Source organism: Argiope bruennichi, chromosome 4, assembly GCF_947563725.1.
Source record: "Argiope bruennichi chromosome 4, qqArgBrue1.1, whole genome shotgun sequence".
Taxonomy (NCBI): Eukaryota; Metazoa; Arthropoda; class Arachnida; order Araneae; family Araneidae; genus Argiope; species Argiope bruennichi.
In genome coordinates, this window is record NC_079154.1 from 97,868,741 (window position 1) to 97,887,953 (window position 19,213).

The 19,213-nt window shown below is 25.8% G+C and overlaps 1 protein-coding gene across 1 annotated transcript in view; it reads right to left on the reverse strand.

Annotated features, from left to right (window-relative positions):
- LOC129966173 (endothelial cell-selective adhesion molecule-like) overlaps window positions 1-19,213 on the reverse strand; it is a 372,715-nt gene that overhangs the window by 11,698 nt on the left and 341,804 nt on the right. The window contains exons 4-7 of the mRNA XM_056080574.1: window positions 17,787-17,922; window positions 10,166-10,299; window positions 6,212-6,395; window positions 4,000-4,081 (exon numbers count right to left, since the gene is read on the reverse strand). Coding sequence (XP_055936549.1) covers window positions 4,000-4,081; window positions 6,212-6,395; window positions 10,166-10,299; window positions 17,787-17,922 — 536 coding nt within the window. The remainder of the gene's footprint in view (window positions 1-3,999; window positions 4,082-6,211; window positions 6,396-10,165; window positions 10,300-17,786; window positions 17,923-19,213) is intronic.

The window sequence follows — 19,213 nt, forward strand, 5'->3', positions numbered from 1 at the left end:
TTTCGGCGGATTATTTCAAACGATTCTGTTTATTTTCTTAATGTTTTATGTATTTAAAATTAAACATTGTTAATTAATCCATGTTTCAGATTCATTCTGAAGTGCTTTTGAATTAAAATAACACAGAACAAAGGAAATTAAAAATGTATAATCAGCATAGCGTTACCCCAACTGGCGTAGAAAAATTCATGCATTTACGTTAACGTAACTGGCGAAGAAAATTCACGCATGCGCATTGTTTTCTGATTGTTGACATGACAACCAACGGATGATTTAAATTATTTTTAGGTTAGTTGCATGCTTTTGTAAGTAAATTGTATTTATGTTAGTTATATATTTCTTATATATGCTTATAGTTTTAAATACATCGTTTTTAAGCAGTTTTTTTAACCTGTTTTCAATGATTTAAATTATTAGGTTAATTGCATGCTTTTGTAATTAAATTGTATTTATGTTAGTTATATATATTTTTTGTATATGCTTATAGTTTTAAGTACATTGTTTTTAAGTAGTTTTTTTAAACCTGTTTTCGACCGATTGTTTTAAACGATTCATTTTATTTTCTTAGTGTTTGATGCATTTAAAATTAAACATTGTTAATGAATCGATCTGTTCATGATGAATCTGAGAAATTTTTGTTGACAAATTCTTGAGATATTACATAAATTAAGAAAGATATTCTTTAGTGCCCATAAAGTTTAAACGCTCAGTGACTCTATTATCAGTAATCATATTATTAAAAAAAATGCTTTGTTTCAGTAAAAAATATTATATTAATTGCAGATTAATCATTTATACTTTAATTTAAAGCATAAATTCTACGAGGGGTAACAGAAAATTAGAGAGATACATATCACGTTATGACTGAAGGCCCTTATAATATTATGAGTGAATTATATGACTATCAAAATTTGAAGCTTTAAAATATTTTGCTGAAGAATCTATTAAAGTTAGAATTGCGTAAAATATTTAATGGTACGACCGGAGTTTAAGACCCTGCTTTGCGCAATTTTTAAAAATCGCCAACAACGGCCTTGCGAAATGTTCAAAAGCAAAGGAGCAGATGTTCAATTATAGTGCATAATAAAGATTGCCAGCTTTGGCGCGTTATCGCAACTTGGCGAAGAAGGGGGTTAAACTCCAGTTCAACCTATTTAATTATTAAAATTTAAACGAACATTAAGATTGGCGAATCGGCTGGTCGCCAAAGGCGGCTAGTATTAGATAGGAATTTTTAATGAATGGTTTTGAACAAAGTCTCAATGTCACGTGTCACTAGAATGAGTAATAAAATTTGGTACACCTGTAATTGATCTATCACAGTAACAGGTAGAAAATATTTTTAATTTGTCTGAAGGAGCTTTTTATTGATTTACGAAGTGATTAAAAATGCTCGTTTAAAACTAGTCCAAGATCGTTCTTGTGAAACAACAATATTCGAATAACAACATAAAATACCTATGCCTAGAACTTAATTTATATCTCGATTTTGAAATTGCAATCAAAATTTTGTATTTAGTACATTAAATATCTGTTAAAGCACAGTTTAGGAATCTGAAAAATAGCGAAATAAAATTCTTCGTGCCCAAATTTGCCCTATTATCATGAAACTTTCTTTTGAAAACATCTTTAATTATGAAATATATTTAGTCAAATGAAGTTATAATACTTGATAGGAATAAAAGCACATTTTCTTACAGGATTTCTACATGAAACATGTCGACTTTTGTACTAAATAAAATATAATACATACAAGGTGATTAAAATTAAAATACCCTTACTCTGAGCTCTGTATACAGAGACCTTACTATTCATGACATGGGGAGATGAATTGCTCGAAAAAAAAATCAGTTGCAAAAATAGCGATAGATGACGCTGTACAACAAAAAATAAGCTGGAAAGACACAAATAATCACAAAAAACAAACACATGTGGAACATCGCATGTGTTCACAATTCTATTGATGATAGGAAAAAAAAGAAAATAAAATAAGTGACGAAACTTTCTTTGTAAATGCAATTTCGCTCTGTAAGCACAAAAATTTGCATAAATTCTTGGTTTGTTGATACTGTAGTATAAAAGGGATAAACCTGGGAAAAAGTCATTCTTATCAGTGATGGCTTCGCGCCTTGCTTGTGAAGTTGTTTTATGATAACAAAGGAAATGCTGCAGCTGCACTTCGAGAATTTCGTCGATTTGTGAATACCAGCAGGTACCAAAACATGTTCGAAAATTTTGCTGTTCCCCAAATGCAACAGCGCCTTAAATTAATTGTCTTAATTGAATTAACTTCTTACAAGATGAAGCGAATCCACACATTGGACTCTGTGTACAGCAGTTTCTTCGGCAACATTTTACTATGATAGAGTAATTTGTCGTGTGTTGCCGGCAACCTAACCATCTCGTTCTATACATCTTAATCCCTGCAATTTTTGGCTTTGGGGATACTTAAAAAATCCTGTTTATCGAGGGCGTCTCTGGTAATTGGCAGTTTTGAAAGACATTATCATTTTGCATGTGAGAAACATCTCAATCGAACAATCACAATCTGCAATTGAACAACCTGGTAAGGTTCTTGTTATTCAATGTTTGATGCATTCCAATAAAATGTGTTACAAATGTGTATTTTGAGTGTTTCTGGCCTATTTTTGTTGTACAGCGCCATCTATCGGTGTTTCTGGAACTATTTTTTCGCTTAATCCTTTCCCCCTTGTCTTGAATGGTGTGTTCAACATTTTTGGAGCCTTTACATTGAGTAATTCGCTGTATAGAGCGCTCAGAATTGTTTGACCACCTTGTATATAAAAATAATCGACTGAAAACTTTTTTTTAATATTTTGCAAACTATTCTAAATTTTATTAGTAAGCTATGGTAACTATCCCTGTGATTGTTCTGAAATATAGCAGACAAATTATATGCAATTCAATTGCATACGTTTTAACCTTCAAAGACATTTAAACAATTTGATAATAATTATAATTGAAAAATCTAAAGCTAATTACTAAAAGCTATATACTAAAAATCTAAATTTAGAATTATGTTACATTTAGTTAAAAAACAAATGATTATTGATTACTATTCGTTATTACGGATCTATCGAATTTCAGAAAAAAACAAAGTTTAACAGTAGTCATATTGCTAAGTCAAACTTTAGAAAATAACTAAACAGATCCAACTTAATTATTTTTATTAAACATAGGAATTGTGTCAGTTAAAAGTAAACCTGAGAAATTAAATGAAACTTTTATTTTCTCTAATAATATGAAGCTTACTCAGTGCCTGTTTTTAGTTCGTAATAATCTTAAAATCAATGTCTGTCAGGCATTGAAAAAGTAATTTTATGTCTCTTTCAAACTTTATTAATAAAATTGTGCAGAATGTGTTTAAATTCCTGATAATAATATTTAAATCATAAGTAAGTAAGTAATATTTGATTAATCATAAGTAATATTTGATTAGCATTTATTGTTTCGGTTAACATATTTAAAATATTGCAGCCTTATGATTAATTCTTTTGAAATTCTGTTTCAATTTATACTATCGGAGAATGCTAAATAAATAAACTCTTTTTTTTTAAAAAAAAATCATTAAAATTTCCCAATGTGTCCTGCGATTCCTGTTCTTAAATTGGAAATAATTTGAATAAATATGATATAAGGATGTCATGCAATGCTTTTATTATTTCACTTACTAAGTTCTTTAAAGTTTTAGGAATATATTATACGAAACTTAATAAATATCAAATTCATGAACTGACAATTGCCTATAGAACATGGGGTCGTTTCAGGTTTTTATAATATTTTATTTTATTTTTACCTTGTCTTAATTTACTTCATTAAACTTGTTATAAAATGATGTACTATCAGTAATATTCTTATTTTTTTCCTCTTTAAATTTTTTTTCTGTTTTTTCTATATAATAAAATTGTTCAAATGCACAAATCGCTGATAATAAGATAAAATATTATATGCGAATCGAAAAAAGTAGGATTCACTTACCTAAACCCGGGCCAGAGTACGATGAGAATGATTATGAGCAAAAGTGAGTTGCTGAAGTAACAACAAGAGGCTCCGTCTAACTCTGAAAACAATTGGAGGATTCAGTTAAGAATTAATCAATATAATTATATAATTTGGGAAACAAAATATATATTCATAATTTTCCAATCTTTTATTTCCAAAGCTAACAAATTCAGCGTGTTTAGTTACGTCCATATGTCTGATGACTATATAATATACGTTTCGATATATGTTATCAATACGTTTCGGAATTATTTTATTATTTCTTTGAATATTTAATTTATTTTTATTTTATAATAGTATCAATTTGTGCTTATGTAGCTTATTTCGAATAAGAAATTTCAATTTCATATTGGAATGTATTCTGATTTTATACTCAAAAAGAACAAAGTACGAATTATTTCTAAAATTAGATTTTAGAAAGCATCATATTTAAAAATGCTGTTGCATGAAATAATCATCTTACTATGGGAAAGTTATTACTAAGAATTAAAATCTTACCACTAATAAATTAACTGTGATGTTAAAATTTGAAATTAAATAAAAATGCATACTATCATTGATCCATAATTTATTATACAGATACTAGATTTTAAGGGGAATTGTATGATATTCATTATGAAACAGAAATAATCTGATACAGACATTATGATATAGACACATTATGATACAGACTTTATGATACAGACATTACGATACAGACACATTATGATACAGATACATTATGATACAGACATTATGATATAGACTTTAAAATAATCAGCAAAGCATCCTTATGATAATTAATTAAATGCAGTACAACAATTCAAAAATTATTCATATCAATTTTCTTGCATCAAGAAACTATATATACTATGATAATAGTAAGTTAATAACACCCACTCAGAAGTTAAACACGAAGAAGAGCATTTTTTCTCAGAGTTATAAGTTTCCATTAAACTTTTATGTAAGTGATGTCTAGAATGATTTATAAATTTTTAAAATGAATTATGAGAACTCTATCATATCACATTTGTAAAATAACGTATCATTGAATTAGTTTCCTAAATATGATTAAAAAGACAAATACTAGCTTAGACGTAAGAAAAATAATTTTAAATAATCTAATCATTATTCCTGGGAAATATTGCCATCTAGACATGAATTCGTATAGACACATCTATCGCAAAATACATTCAGATTTATAATAAATTTTGTATCATTAATATAATGTTATAAAATTTATTTACGAATTATGAAAAAAGTTGAGGATTGTGCAATTCTTAGTCAAACTTAATTGCGCAAAACCTATTGAACGTTCATATAAGTTCTTTGAGAGTGACAATAATTAACAGGAACTCTGGAACCATTACATAGAAACTGACATGTAAATACATAATATTATATTCAGTAGCTATGAATTCTTTATATATGTTATGATGAAATTATATTTAATATGAAAGGGATATTGAAATTACAAAGTTTCTAATATTCTGAAAGATAAATATTTCTTGATCCTATTCGAAACACATATTTCCAAATTCAGAAATCTAAATGAAACAATCTTTGTAACAGTTCTTTATAATTCTATGAAAAAGAGATTTAAAAACCTTCGATGCTTTAAAATAAAGCCATATAGAAAATGTACAATTTAATTATGGCTGCAATTTTTGCTCGTTTATTCTAAGAGTATCTTAGATAGATTATTTTAATTTAAACTATATGAATAAGAAGAACTGGAAAAAAAATTATTTTATCTACTTAAAACATAGGTTTTTAATATTATAATATTTATAAAAATGTATGCCTTCTATTGATATAATTTATCTAGGAAATAAATTCTTGTACATACTCTAAGCTCGTAGATTTTATAGAAAGAGAAATCTTCTGATTCAATATATCAGTAAGGGATTGAAATTTCTATATTGTAATCTATTCCGTTTCTCTCCCTATTATTTTTTTTTATTTTTGTCTAAAATTATTATAAATATGAAATTTTACTCACGTTTTCGAAAATTTTCCTTTATCTAGACTGTAATTTCATAACAAAATTGACAGATTTTAAATTTATATTAAGAAAAATTCGAATAAGAAACAACAATCATAATATACAATTACTAAATTATTTCATTTCATCCGCCATGCATAATTGCTTTATTCATAGAAAATTAAATTAAGAATGAAGTCAAGAACTTTATTTAGTTATTCTTACCAATTATTGTGATATCTCTACTAATCATGGCTACTCGACCATAAAATGAAGCTTCACACTTTATGGCCACTTTGCCTTTGCTGAGCAAGGTTTCTGTTACGGGCAACTGCAGCGTCTTCGATGTGACTTCTAAATTGCTTTCAACAAGAGTGACACCATGGTCGATTGTGTCATTGTCCTCCACCTAGCGAATGGATTTACAATGATCATAAAATATATAATGTTTAGAGTGTGGCTCAGAAAAACTTGAATGACTTCGTCAGAATGGGGATTTAGAAACAGTAACAGTTTAATAAAGAAGCAGAAGAAGAAAGAAGATATATATATATAATACATATGTATGTAAATTAAATGTATATAAATTATATACATTTATAATTTTTTACCTCTTTAAGGAATACATTTAACAGCAAATATATTTTTTGATATTAATTAACACGATAAATTATTTATATACATAATACATAATAAATAGAAATTATTTTTATAATAACGAATTTTTAATCATTTTAATTTAAAATAAATGATGTTAATGAATCTTTATATCTGTCATTGTAGGCAAAAATAAAGCTTCATTAATATCTGCTCACAATGTAGATTGATATATCAATTTATGAATTTCTATTGATATTTGCCTTCTTTTTGTTTTGTCTTTTTTGTTTCTTTTGTTCTTTTTGTTGTTTTTTATTATTTAGCAATAACTATTATTTACATTAAATATAAAAATTAATTTCAATAAAATCTCTTTTATTGTTAATTTCTAATCGATGGAATTCTTAGTTACTTTTCGAATTAATTATATCAATGATGATTTGGAAACAAATAAATTAATATCTTTTCTTTTCTTTGGTGCAATAGTTTAGATAAAATGAATATAAATAATTTTTAATTGAACACATTAACTTAAAAATAAAAATAAACCGAACAGCTCTTTTTCCGCATATTTTTATTAGTGATTTAATATTTAGGGAAAAAAAACGAATTAAAAAAAGTTTTCCTTTTTTCATTATTTTTTTTATATTTTAGGGTAAATATTTACCCTAAGATTGATTTAACGATATGACAATAGCATAAATTGAACACTTACAATATGTATTATATTGATTTTTAATGATTAAAATAACTTATGCATGATGTATCTATACATATTAACGTAACAAATAAGAAAATGAATCAAAAAAAAGTATTTACAAAAAGAGACAAATTTAGCTCTCTTTATTCCTTTAGAAATTCGTATTTTTATCTGAAACATTCGTTCGGATTTCTATTTTAAGTACATGGAAAAAAATTCAAATCCCCTTCACATTCAGTTATAAGAAATGATTTTTTTTTCAGAAATAGAATAAAACAAGAATACCCGTGAAATAATTTTGCACTGAATTAATTCCTTTTTTTTATGTTGATATATTCCAAATTATGCCTTCCTTCAATTCCAACAACAACGCTGAAAAACAGAAGATGATTTCACGCATTTCCTCTGAGTGGTTCTATTGAATTATTAGATGAAGTTTATCTAGTGGTTCTTTTCAAATAAAAATCCATTTGATTTTTTTTTTTTGCAGAATTAACTTAAATGAATACTTAAGTAAATTCATTCAGTACTCACATCAAGTACTTCTCACCGACTGATTTAGTTTTTAACTCATAGTATATATGGTATTTAAAGTATTCATAATTAATTATATATATTGCACTTATCGTGTTCCAGATTCATTGTACGTGATATATTCACAACCCTTTGTATATTGATGAGTTTTTAACTCATTATATTGGCGTCGAAGGTTGTAAATGAGCTCAAAATGACTTAAATTAAATATCAAATGACATATAAAAGTACGGTTAACATATTACTACGATTCATCCCATTCGTATTGATCCTATTAGTATAGATAAATGTTTTAATGGTTACTAGATTTACCAACTTTTAATCCTAAAAGATATGGCGAAGACTTTAGAATTTTAGAATAATTTTTCTTTAAAAAAATCGCTTCGTATAATTTTCCTGACTAATCCATTTTTTGCTTTAGCATTTTTTTTTTGTAGTTTTAAATGTTCTTATTACTTCACTTGTAATCACCACTTTTAATGTAATCTTTTCGTATTTAGCATGAAAGGAGTTTTGTGTGAGAAGAAGATTCTATTGGAATTTCATTAAAACTATTTGGTAGAAATTCTAATATAAATTTCTATTCTTTCTTTATGTAATCATATTGTAAAACGCTGAACGTTAAAATTTCGAATTTTAAGTGTTTTTAAAAATATATGTAGATGTTCATGTTGTTAATGTTTTTCATATTAGGATTTTTGTTTAAGATTGATTCATTTCAGAGGCTTTAATTAATTGATGCCTATCTAATAATGCATGCAAATTTTTATTTATTTAATTCTAATTCATTTTTAAGCTACAACATTTTATTTATATACAAAATATTTCTTTCATATTAAATGAAGGGTATACGTTATTAATTGTATTATTGATATATTATATGTTAAAATTGTAATTAAATTTTTAATTTCAATATTGTATTTATAAATTTCTAATTTATTACCGCTTACTTTAAAGTCTCTATGAAAACTTAATTTTGCGTTTCTTTCAATTCCAGGCTTTCTATATCATATAGTTAAAAATATAAAGTTCTACATTGGTCATTTAATCTAGATTTAAAAAATAAAATTTAAATCTATGTTTTGTTATAAAATAAATAAACATTATTTTCCAAAAGTATAAATTTTATTAAAAAACACGAATTTACATGGAAGCAAGAAGAAAAATAAGTTCCATCTATTCCAACCTTGTATATTTGCTTTGCAATTTTTCTTTAAAATTATTTTAAAAAATTGAAAATATAAATCTAATGGAGAACATAATTTATAATGCAGTTTTTTTGTATTCATAACATGAGTTCATCATTCTCTATGATGAAAGATAAAGTCGATTTAACATTTCATATTTTATAGATATTCAAATACCGTTTACATGCATTACATGCTCGCAATTTGTTAACACGGAAGTTAAATTTTATTAAAAAAAAGCTGCATTCCGAAATTCAACTTGCAATCACCAGAGACTCTATTGAGAGAGATGATAATTAGGAAAAAAAATTGTTTTTATGTGGATCCGCTGAAGGGCAAGGATTAGATTCAGTAATGCTATAATAGATATACATGACCTTTATATCATGGAAGGAGAAAATACGCCAATTGTGCGCATGTATCATGAATACACACAATATACATATGCCTGTGTTTGTAACATGTTTTCTAAGTCGTCCATTATTTTGCATAAGTGGGACTTCCTCAATGAGACATTTCCTCATCATTAGATTGGTTGAAGAACATTATGTCCTGATCCCTATAGAAGGGATTTCTTCCAGCAGAGTCATGTATGGTGTTTACGAAGTGATGTTTATAGTGGTGCTGTTTACGAAATGATGTTTATAGTATTGTTGTTTACGAAATGATGTTTATAGTGGAGTTGTTGTTGAAATATTAGTATTATCAAACTTCAACGTATTTCGTTTTCAAAATCATAGGAGTGTCAATACATATTCGTGATACACCTGCCCTATTTCATGGGTCAAATGAAACATAAATCCGCTCATAGATTCTGTAGAGTCTCAATTTTTTTTTTTTTTTTTTTTTTTTTTTTGTTAAACATTTTTTCTATAGATGGGATTTCTGAAATCTTCTTATCTTGGATTTTTCCTTCATGTACTTGATTAAATTATCTATATACCATCGTCATTTATTATCCTATTTTTTCATACCTATCAAAATGCATTTCATTCGTTTCAATGCGTTTCATTTTCAGACGGCATTTAATGCATAAAACTTATATTCCATTAGGTGACACAAGAAGATATAAAATTTGTAAGTGAACTTTGTATTTTAAAAAAAAAACAAAAAACCTGTATATTTTTACTCTGTATAAGGAAAAACCCAAAGTATACTTACTGGTTTTCCATTGACGAGCCAGCTTAGTTTGGCAGCAGGTTTGGATTTGGCTGAGGTGCAGTTCAGAGTTACGTTGTCTCCAAAATCGTAGCTGCCCTCCCCACCAGTAATGCTAGGCCCTTCCATAGGCAATACTAAAGAAGAAAAAGAAAAAGATTTAGCACTGCACTGTGAATTATTGTGAAGAACGTATATATTTTAGTATTAATAGTATATGCTGAGTTATGTAAACTGAAATTATGTAAAAAAAAAATCTTTGATTTCTAGAAATTTCAGAAGTTTTGAAGGTTAAAATTCTGAATATTTTGTGAATTAGTAAATGTTAAGCTTCTTTCTGTAATTCTATGATCAACATTCATAAAGAAAATTTAATGCTAACTTTAAGGATTTATTACATATATATTTTCATTACTTACCTTAATTATTTCATTTTTAATTATAACAGTTTGCATATTAATGAGGAATAATTATGTTTTTATAGGTTTTATTTTTGATTTTCTGAATGAGGTAAACCCTATGTATATCTCAACGAAGATAAGGAATAATATTCATAAAATGAAATATAAAATAAAGAAAATAATTCCTTAAAAGGCGCTGAATTTAAAATCAAATTCAAGCCATCATTGATTTTTTTTAAAAAAATTTTCTTTGGATGTTTGTAAATGATTGATAATGTATTTACTATAAGAAATAATTAAAAATACAAACATTTTGAAATTTCGGATAAATTTTATTTCTGAAACAAATTAAAAAAATTATTTCTGAATCAAAGAAATTAAGATACAATTGTATTTAGAGAGTGCTAATGCTGCTACTATTAAAACACATATGAAATTAACCACATTGATAAAAATACCAAGTTAATGCAAGCAAAAAGAATAAAAATAGAATTAAAAAAAAGGATTTAAAAATCCGGCCTGAAGACTTTCTCAAGGGTCACCCTCAGGTAGGGATCCAAACAAGGTATTTTTTCTTTGAGCAGGAATTCAAACAAGGGATTTTTTCAGGGTCACGAGGGGTCAATATTGTTGATTGAAAGTCAAACCCCTCACAGAAAAAATCCCTTGTTTGAATACTTGCATGAGGGTAACCCTGGAGAAAATCTTCACGCCGGATTCTTAATTTTTTTTTTTTTTTTTGGCTAATTTGGTATTTACTTTCACTTTCAAATTAGATATTGAAAGTCAAGATTGCTTAATATTTAAAATAATTAATTATTTCTCACCATACCTTCAAATTAATTCTTCAATAACTCCTTTTGAATTAATTTTGAATTTCCATTGATTTTTTAAATCAAATCTTTTCTCATTACAATATATATATATATATATATATATATATATATATATATATATATATATATATATATATATATATATATAAATTATTACTAATAAATGTTTTTGATTCAGCGTTCTTTTTTATATTTAGTCTTTGTATTCTTTTTGGTTTTTGGTTTGAAAGTGGAAAGTATGAATTCATATAAAAGGAATAAATTTGCATCCATCTTTAAAATAAAAACTGTTAAAGTGGATCCCAGAATTAATATTCCTATTTGTTATTTCTGCATTGAAGTTTAGACAAAATAATTAAGAATTTTTATAATATGTAATGTTTGTACTGAATGTAATATTTCCAGGCAAGGTTTTAATATAATAAAGGCAGTCTAACACCTTTAGAGGCATTATGCTCCTCGATCTTAAGAAGAAAGGATGAAGCGAATCTGCCTTGTCTGTATGCATACAGAGGTGCCAAATTTTATGTGCATATTTTATTACTATTATTTTTATAAATTTGATAATACATAAAATTTTATCATGATATTCCAATTTAATCTCTCTGCTTTAATTTTAACTTTTTCATGTTGAAACATATGCATTTTTTGACAATTAAATATTCCTTTACACAAAATATTTCTTTTATCTAAACAGACCTTTCTTGTAAAAAAATATTTATATCATCATGACGATAAAGGTATAACAGTTCATTAGGTATTTCATAAGGTATAAATCTTTACTGAATAAATATTACTTTCTTTAAAATATTTAATAGGATTAAAGACAAACAAACGAAACTTTTCAAACGGGTAAGAAAGTAAACTTTCTATCGAAAGGAGTGAGACGAGAGTTCTCTTCTACTGCTCAATAACTTCAAACATTAATGAAAAATATATAAGGTTAATATAAAGCAGGATTCCTTGAAATATTTCTTCACTTTACACTTTATATTTTATTCTTATCCTTTAAGAAAAAGTATTTATTAACGTTTTTAACTGGATGTGAGCATAATTTTTCTGTATTTGGTATAAATATATATAAAAAAAAATGTGTGGGAATATATTACTACGTTACCCCATCAAAATATCAGGATCTAGATTAAATTTTAATTAATTAAAATTATAAATAAAAAAATTAAAAAAGCGATTAAAGTTGCCCATTTCTATCCTCCAAAATATATGTGTGCCAAATTTTGTATCTTTAGATCAAATGATCTAACCAATAGAACACAACACAGGCGTACATATGCACATACAAAAGCAAACAGATACATGTATACATTTAGATGTATTATAAGCAGAGATAGAGATTGCATCACAGAAAAGATCAGAGTTGTTTAAAAATGTGGGTACTTAAAATAATTTTCGCTACAGATTGATTTTGAAATTAAACTTTCATTATAAGTACAGCAAAATATCAAACATTTATTTGAAGGAATACGTTATGCTCAAATATGCTCGATAAGGTGAAATAACTACATGCTTTGATTATTAACAATAAAAAAGTGCCAGGATGAAGTACTGCTGAAACATGTCAAAATTTAGTTCGTTTCTTGATTAATTGAATTTCAATGAAGACAATCCTAGATGCATATTCCAATCTCCACAGTATATATGACATGCACATACAAACAAACAAACAAAAAAAAAAGAACACACACATTCATCTTTATTATTAGTACAGATAGAGATGTATTGAAAGTAAGAAAATTATTTTGTCAAAATTAGCCAAATGTGCATACTTAAAGAAAGGTAAGGGGAAAGAAAGTTTAATTGCAAGAATTGCCTGAAGTGTCATTTACGGTGTGACAGTCTCTGTTAAAATTTATAAACCGAGATAGAGATAAATTATTCGAAACATTAATATCCTTTCCACAACGTTTCAAAATTCTATTCATCCATCTTCTGCTTTAAGAGGAATATAATGTATACTTCCTCGTGTAATACTAGAATGCATTAAGACATTGCATATGCTTATGCAAATAACATTACCCACTCGCGGGGCTTTGATAAATTAATTTCAAGACCTGTCGAGTTATCGTATTTCTTCGACGGGAAATATTTCTAATTTTAACGGTTGGTTAAAACCAGTTTCACGCCGTTAAAAATAATCATAAAATATCTTTTGAGAATAAAGGCAGAAAGACTTTTCAATGAGTATGTTTGCAGTAAACTTGTTGAAAATGTTTTCGCAGAATTTCAAGAAATGATATTAAGCTCATAAGCTCATAAATAAGATTTTGGTGTCAGTAAAATAATTTTTATTTTTCATGATAAAAACAATAAAAAGTATGAAATAACTTAATTCATTATAGTATTTTAAGTTTGTAAAATTTGGTCTACACCAAAGTTTCACAATTTTTAAACCTTGAAGCAATGTATAGAATCTTGGAGCAGCGTAAGTGTTGCTTTCCTCTTGTCTGCTTACATTAAATTTATCTTAAAACTTTTGAAAATATTGTATATTTATATATTTTCAAAACCTTAAATAGATTTTAAATACCTCTAGTATAGGGCTATAAATTTAATAGTATATTTGCATTAATAATTTAGATGAAGTCTCTGATCTGACTTTTAATTTATTTCAAAGCAAAACAACTTAAGTTTTTGATATAATACATTTATTTTATCCAATCTAAAAATAAGATAAATAATATCCATGATAATAATTTCTGTCTAATTATTTTGTAATTTGAAAAAATTTTCATACATATTTTAATTTACCTTTTCCCCTGTATTTAATAACATAACTTCATAAAAAAATAAAAATTGTAAGCATTTGCAATAAATTTGAAAGATTTTTTTTTACTAATTAAAATATGTTTGTATTCAGTTTTTCTAATCAAATTTTTCATATAAATATGTTGGATGGCAATTAAAAACTTGTAGATTAAAAATAATTAAAAAGGAACAAATACGACAATACTTAAATATGAATTACATTAATAGTAATTTTATTTCAAATAAAAATTCATTCTAATCGATTTAAAAATATTAAGCTAATAACTATGCAATCTAAAAAAGTTGATTTCCATTCCAATTATAATTTTTTAATAATATTTGATATTTTTGTACATTTAAAAAAGATCTTAACTGAGATAAAACTTTCTTATTAAAAATAAAATTTATTTCAGTAGTATTAAATAGTAATTGTTTCGTCTTAATTTTTAAAGATTTCTATGTATAGATTCAATTAGATTTAACAATTTCTAAAATATTATTTTCAATAGGAAAAAAGGCATTCTAAAGAATATAGTATTTATTGCATTTAATATGTTAAGCTCTTTAATAAATTATTCAAAGAAATGCTCCAAAAATAATATGGATTTTTTTTTTTTCAAAATTGATTGAATTATTTTTCTTAACCCTATTTTGTGCTGATATAACTTTATTTTTTAATAATATAAAATCGACTAATCTCTCCAACATATTAGTATTTTCATAATGCCATAAAATATTTATGAATTTTAATATATATATATATATATATATATATATATATATATATATATATATATATATATATATATATATATATATGTATATTAAAAGCTACTAATTTATTTGTACTGATTTATTTTAATTCATTCTGGGCTAAACACATTTTCATAATAATGAAATTATTGGAAAGAGCTTTTAATAAGAAAACTACAACATTTTTTAGCATATAAATTAAATTTACGATGATTGAATTAAAAAGGAAATAAAGAAAAAACAAGATCATTGAAACATTCAAACTGGTTTTCGAAGCATAATTAAGATTTTCCTTCTGCCGATTTCATTAAAATGAAAATAAAAAATGATTATTAAAAATAATTTATTTTAAAAATTTATACATAATATCGCATAATAAATGTCTGAGAAAAAATGTGTATGTTGGTGTTTAGAAGTGTAATTGCAATAAAAGTAAAAAAAAACGTTAGAATTTAGGAAATTTTAATCAGTTGAAACTGAATATCTATATGAAACTCTAAATATAATAAAAATAAAATAAAATATTCAGAAATTTTAGTAATATTATTTGCATATCATTATCTTCTACTACTAAAGAAAGTATCTTATCACTTTTATATTCAATATTCATCAGACAATTGTTTTGACATATTTTCTTAATTTATTAGATAATTAAAAATTATGCAAATCATTTTGGGTTAAAGAAAATAATTTCTTTCATTTTAAATTCAGAATAGAAATATTTCATAATGTTCATTAAGAAGTTATTTCACAAAAATAGTTGAAAAGTCTAGCAGACAGTTCTAATTATCTTAAATGAATTAAAAATGTTTGTATTTCTATTCACTGCTTAATTTGCTAACTTGTATGTTTCAATCAGTTTTACCATGGCAACTATGTTTATCCTTTGATATTATTTGAAGGACGATTACATACAAAATATTTGTTTTGAAGTAACTTTAATTCTATATACTAGCATAAATATTCAATTTAGTTTCATTTTCACTGTGTGGATTATTTTATAAATAAAATGGTGAAAAAATATACTCCCTTGAAAATACATTATGAAAGGCTTACTTTTTACCATTTTTATGCTATGAAGTTTAGACACCTATTATTCTGAAGCAGTCGCCATAAATTACATAAAAACCGTAATTTTAGAATAACTCAAGCTTAGAGTAACTGAAAATAATTCAAACAGTCAACACTAAACATATCATAACCGGTCAATTGACCGATTATGATCTTTTACATCGAAAATGTTTATCATAAATCTTATCGTTTTTTGCACATTTCACTTCATGACTTTTTCTAAGAATTATATGCAGTTAATATTCTATTATTTTTTTATTTGTATTTTGTTTATTTTGATTAATACTTGCATTATACAATTATCTACCACAGCCGATCAATTGACAGAGAGAACAATTCATTGCTTTGCAAGGTTATCGGATTAGAGATTATGATGCAATGCGTATTCAACATAATGTATTTAGTTAGTTTCAGATTGATTTACCTGGCATAAATGCTTGGATTTTGTACATGAAAACGACAGACTAAAATATCACAAAATTTTTTACTCCAGTTAGCAGTAGAATTTAAAGCCGATTTTCGAGAAGCCCGTGAACAACCAAAAGAAAAACCAAATACAATGGGGAAATACACAACAAAACAAGCAAAGAACAAATACAAATACAAAGAACAAATAGGGCCAGGATATCCTGGTTGGTAGGGCGTTGGGTTGCCAGTTCGAACCACTTCGGCCGAAGAATTTCCGAGTGTGTGGTGGCTGGTGCACGTATAAATGTGTCGTGGTCACAAAGTCCTCCAAGTCGAGAGTAATACCACTAGAGGTACTGGATTAGGGGTGACCGTTCTCTGATTCAGGTCTAAATTACGATCTGTGGATGAGTGAATGAAAAGCATGAATGAAGTCCGTCCCGTAAATTAACTAAGTCATACTCTTGGCCCTAAATGGCACTACTGAAAAAACAAAAGACGCACGCTTGGCTTAAAATAACCGACTTCTAAAGTCAGTGGACTTGTCTATGACAAGTGCCATTAGAAACAACAACATATACAAAACCATCGATGCCTAAATCTATTACAGATTCTTATCAACGTAAGACATGTCAAATATACTGTAGCGAAAATAAAACCATCAAATCTTTTTTAAATGTGAAAAATACGTTACAAAACATATAATAGGGAAACATCCCGTATATGTAAAAAAATGTGATAAGGAATTAAAGTTCTTATTCTTTGTGTTTGTAATACATAGAAATTTAAAATATACAATTTTGTTTGATTATAATAAAGTCAATTTGTTTATTTCCTTTCTAACATTCATATTTCATGCATTCAATCATGAAAATAAAATCCGTCATTTGACCGGCTATGGCTGAAATAAATACGGTTAACTGTTGGTATGTTTAGTGTTAAATACTCGTGAAATTTATATTTCATTATTTTTTTTAATTTAAGATTTAAATATTATGCTCTATATTCAGAACCTGAACAAAAGTTTAAAATAAATTCTATAAAATTCAAAAATTTTCATGGACCCAGGCTGGATTCAGTTAATTCATTTAACTGTAATTTAAGGAAAGGTAAGGAGTATTTAATAAAAAATGTTTTAAAAAATCAAAGATGAGATTAATTTGCCAAGAAAGAAAGATATATCACTTTTTTACTGATATTTTTTTAATTAACTTTTTTTTTAATCAACAGTCTAAATAGAATGAAATATTTTGAAAAAAATATGGTATTTGATTGATTTAGAAAATTCTTCAATCTTAATAAATCGTTTTCATTTTCAAGTGAAATAATAAATATTTTTCGACTAAAATATTGTTTAATGAAAAATATTAGAAAAATTGCGTTCATACTTACTGACTACATTCATTTCTTTAACAGCTTGAACGCAACTGTATGTTGGAGCATCGGTTGAAACTTGACACTTGTAGGTCCCTGCTGAGTCGAGAGCTACATTTTTCAGATACACAACATTACTGCCTGATTTTGAAAGCTGAAATAGAAAACAAAAATATGAATATATTTTTAAGAATTTCATTAAAATATTTTAAGAATTAAAAATGTATTAATATAAAAATATTTATTTATAAGTTTATTTATTATAATGAACTTGTAATTTAATACATATTTAAAGAATTCCTTTATTTAAAAATGATAAAGTCCATTTGAAATGATACCGAATATGACTTCAAATGAAAATAATGATATAATTATCTAATATTTATTATCTGATTAATTTTTTTAATCAGATAATAAATATTAGATAATTAAGTATTTTCATAACTAATCCTTTTTGCCTAAATATGTGATATATGAATATTTGGAATAATATCGAAATTGATTTAAAGTAAATTTTAATATTTCTCTCATTCTTAAGTAATTTTCTTTAAAACATCTTCTTATGACGAATATATTCTCACTATTATTAATAATTCCATTCGGATCGAAACTATTTTAGCAAGCAAATAACGAGATACAAGAATTTAAATTTCTAAAATACATGTCTCAATAAATTCAGTAAAATGTCATTTTCAGTCCATTACAGCATTTAACATAAATTTGAAATTGAAATTGAAGTTTGACGTCATGTCTAGGGCATCATAAAATTCGTCTTTAAATTATTCCACAAAATTTGCCGAACTACGCTCCAATAGCGTTACCAGTAAATAGCAATTTACATCGTTGCAAACATATTTGCAAGTATTTAATTCAAATAGGGATTGAAATTTTGAGTGATTTTAAACTAAAAAGATAAGGAAAATTTCTCAAGTTGTGATGTTTAAGATATTTGGAAGTTTATTGCATTATTATGTAAGATTTGTATTCAATAATATAATCAAACAATGTACTCGGAATGCGGATTCAAAATTTTTCAATTTTCAGTACTTAGCGAAAACAATCAACACAATAATAATATGTGAAATACAATTTCATAAAAAGTGAAATGCAATGATATTTTATTTTACAATGATTTATTAGAAATATGTATCAAGATTTCTTGATTAGCTTTGATGTTGGAATCAGTCAAATGCTGTTTATGCCACTGGTGATAATAATATTTAAATGCAAATAATATTTTACATGATTTTTCAAGAGCATTTGTTATTAGATCTATTAAAGTTAAAATAAAAGTCACGTGTGATAAAAATTATACGATATTGTTTTAGCAGCTAAATAAATACTGAGAAAAAATATGTTAAACAAGATGCTCGTTAAGGAAATTGAACCGATTACTTTAAGGAAAATATATCAAGTAAAATTAAGGATTATAATAATGTTTAAAA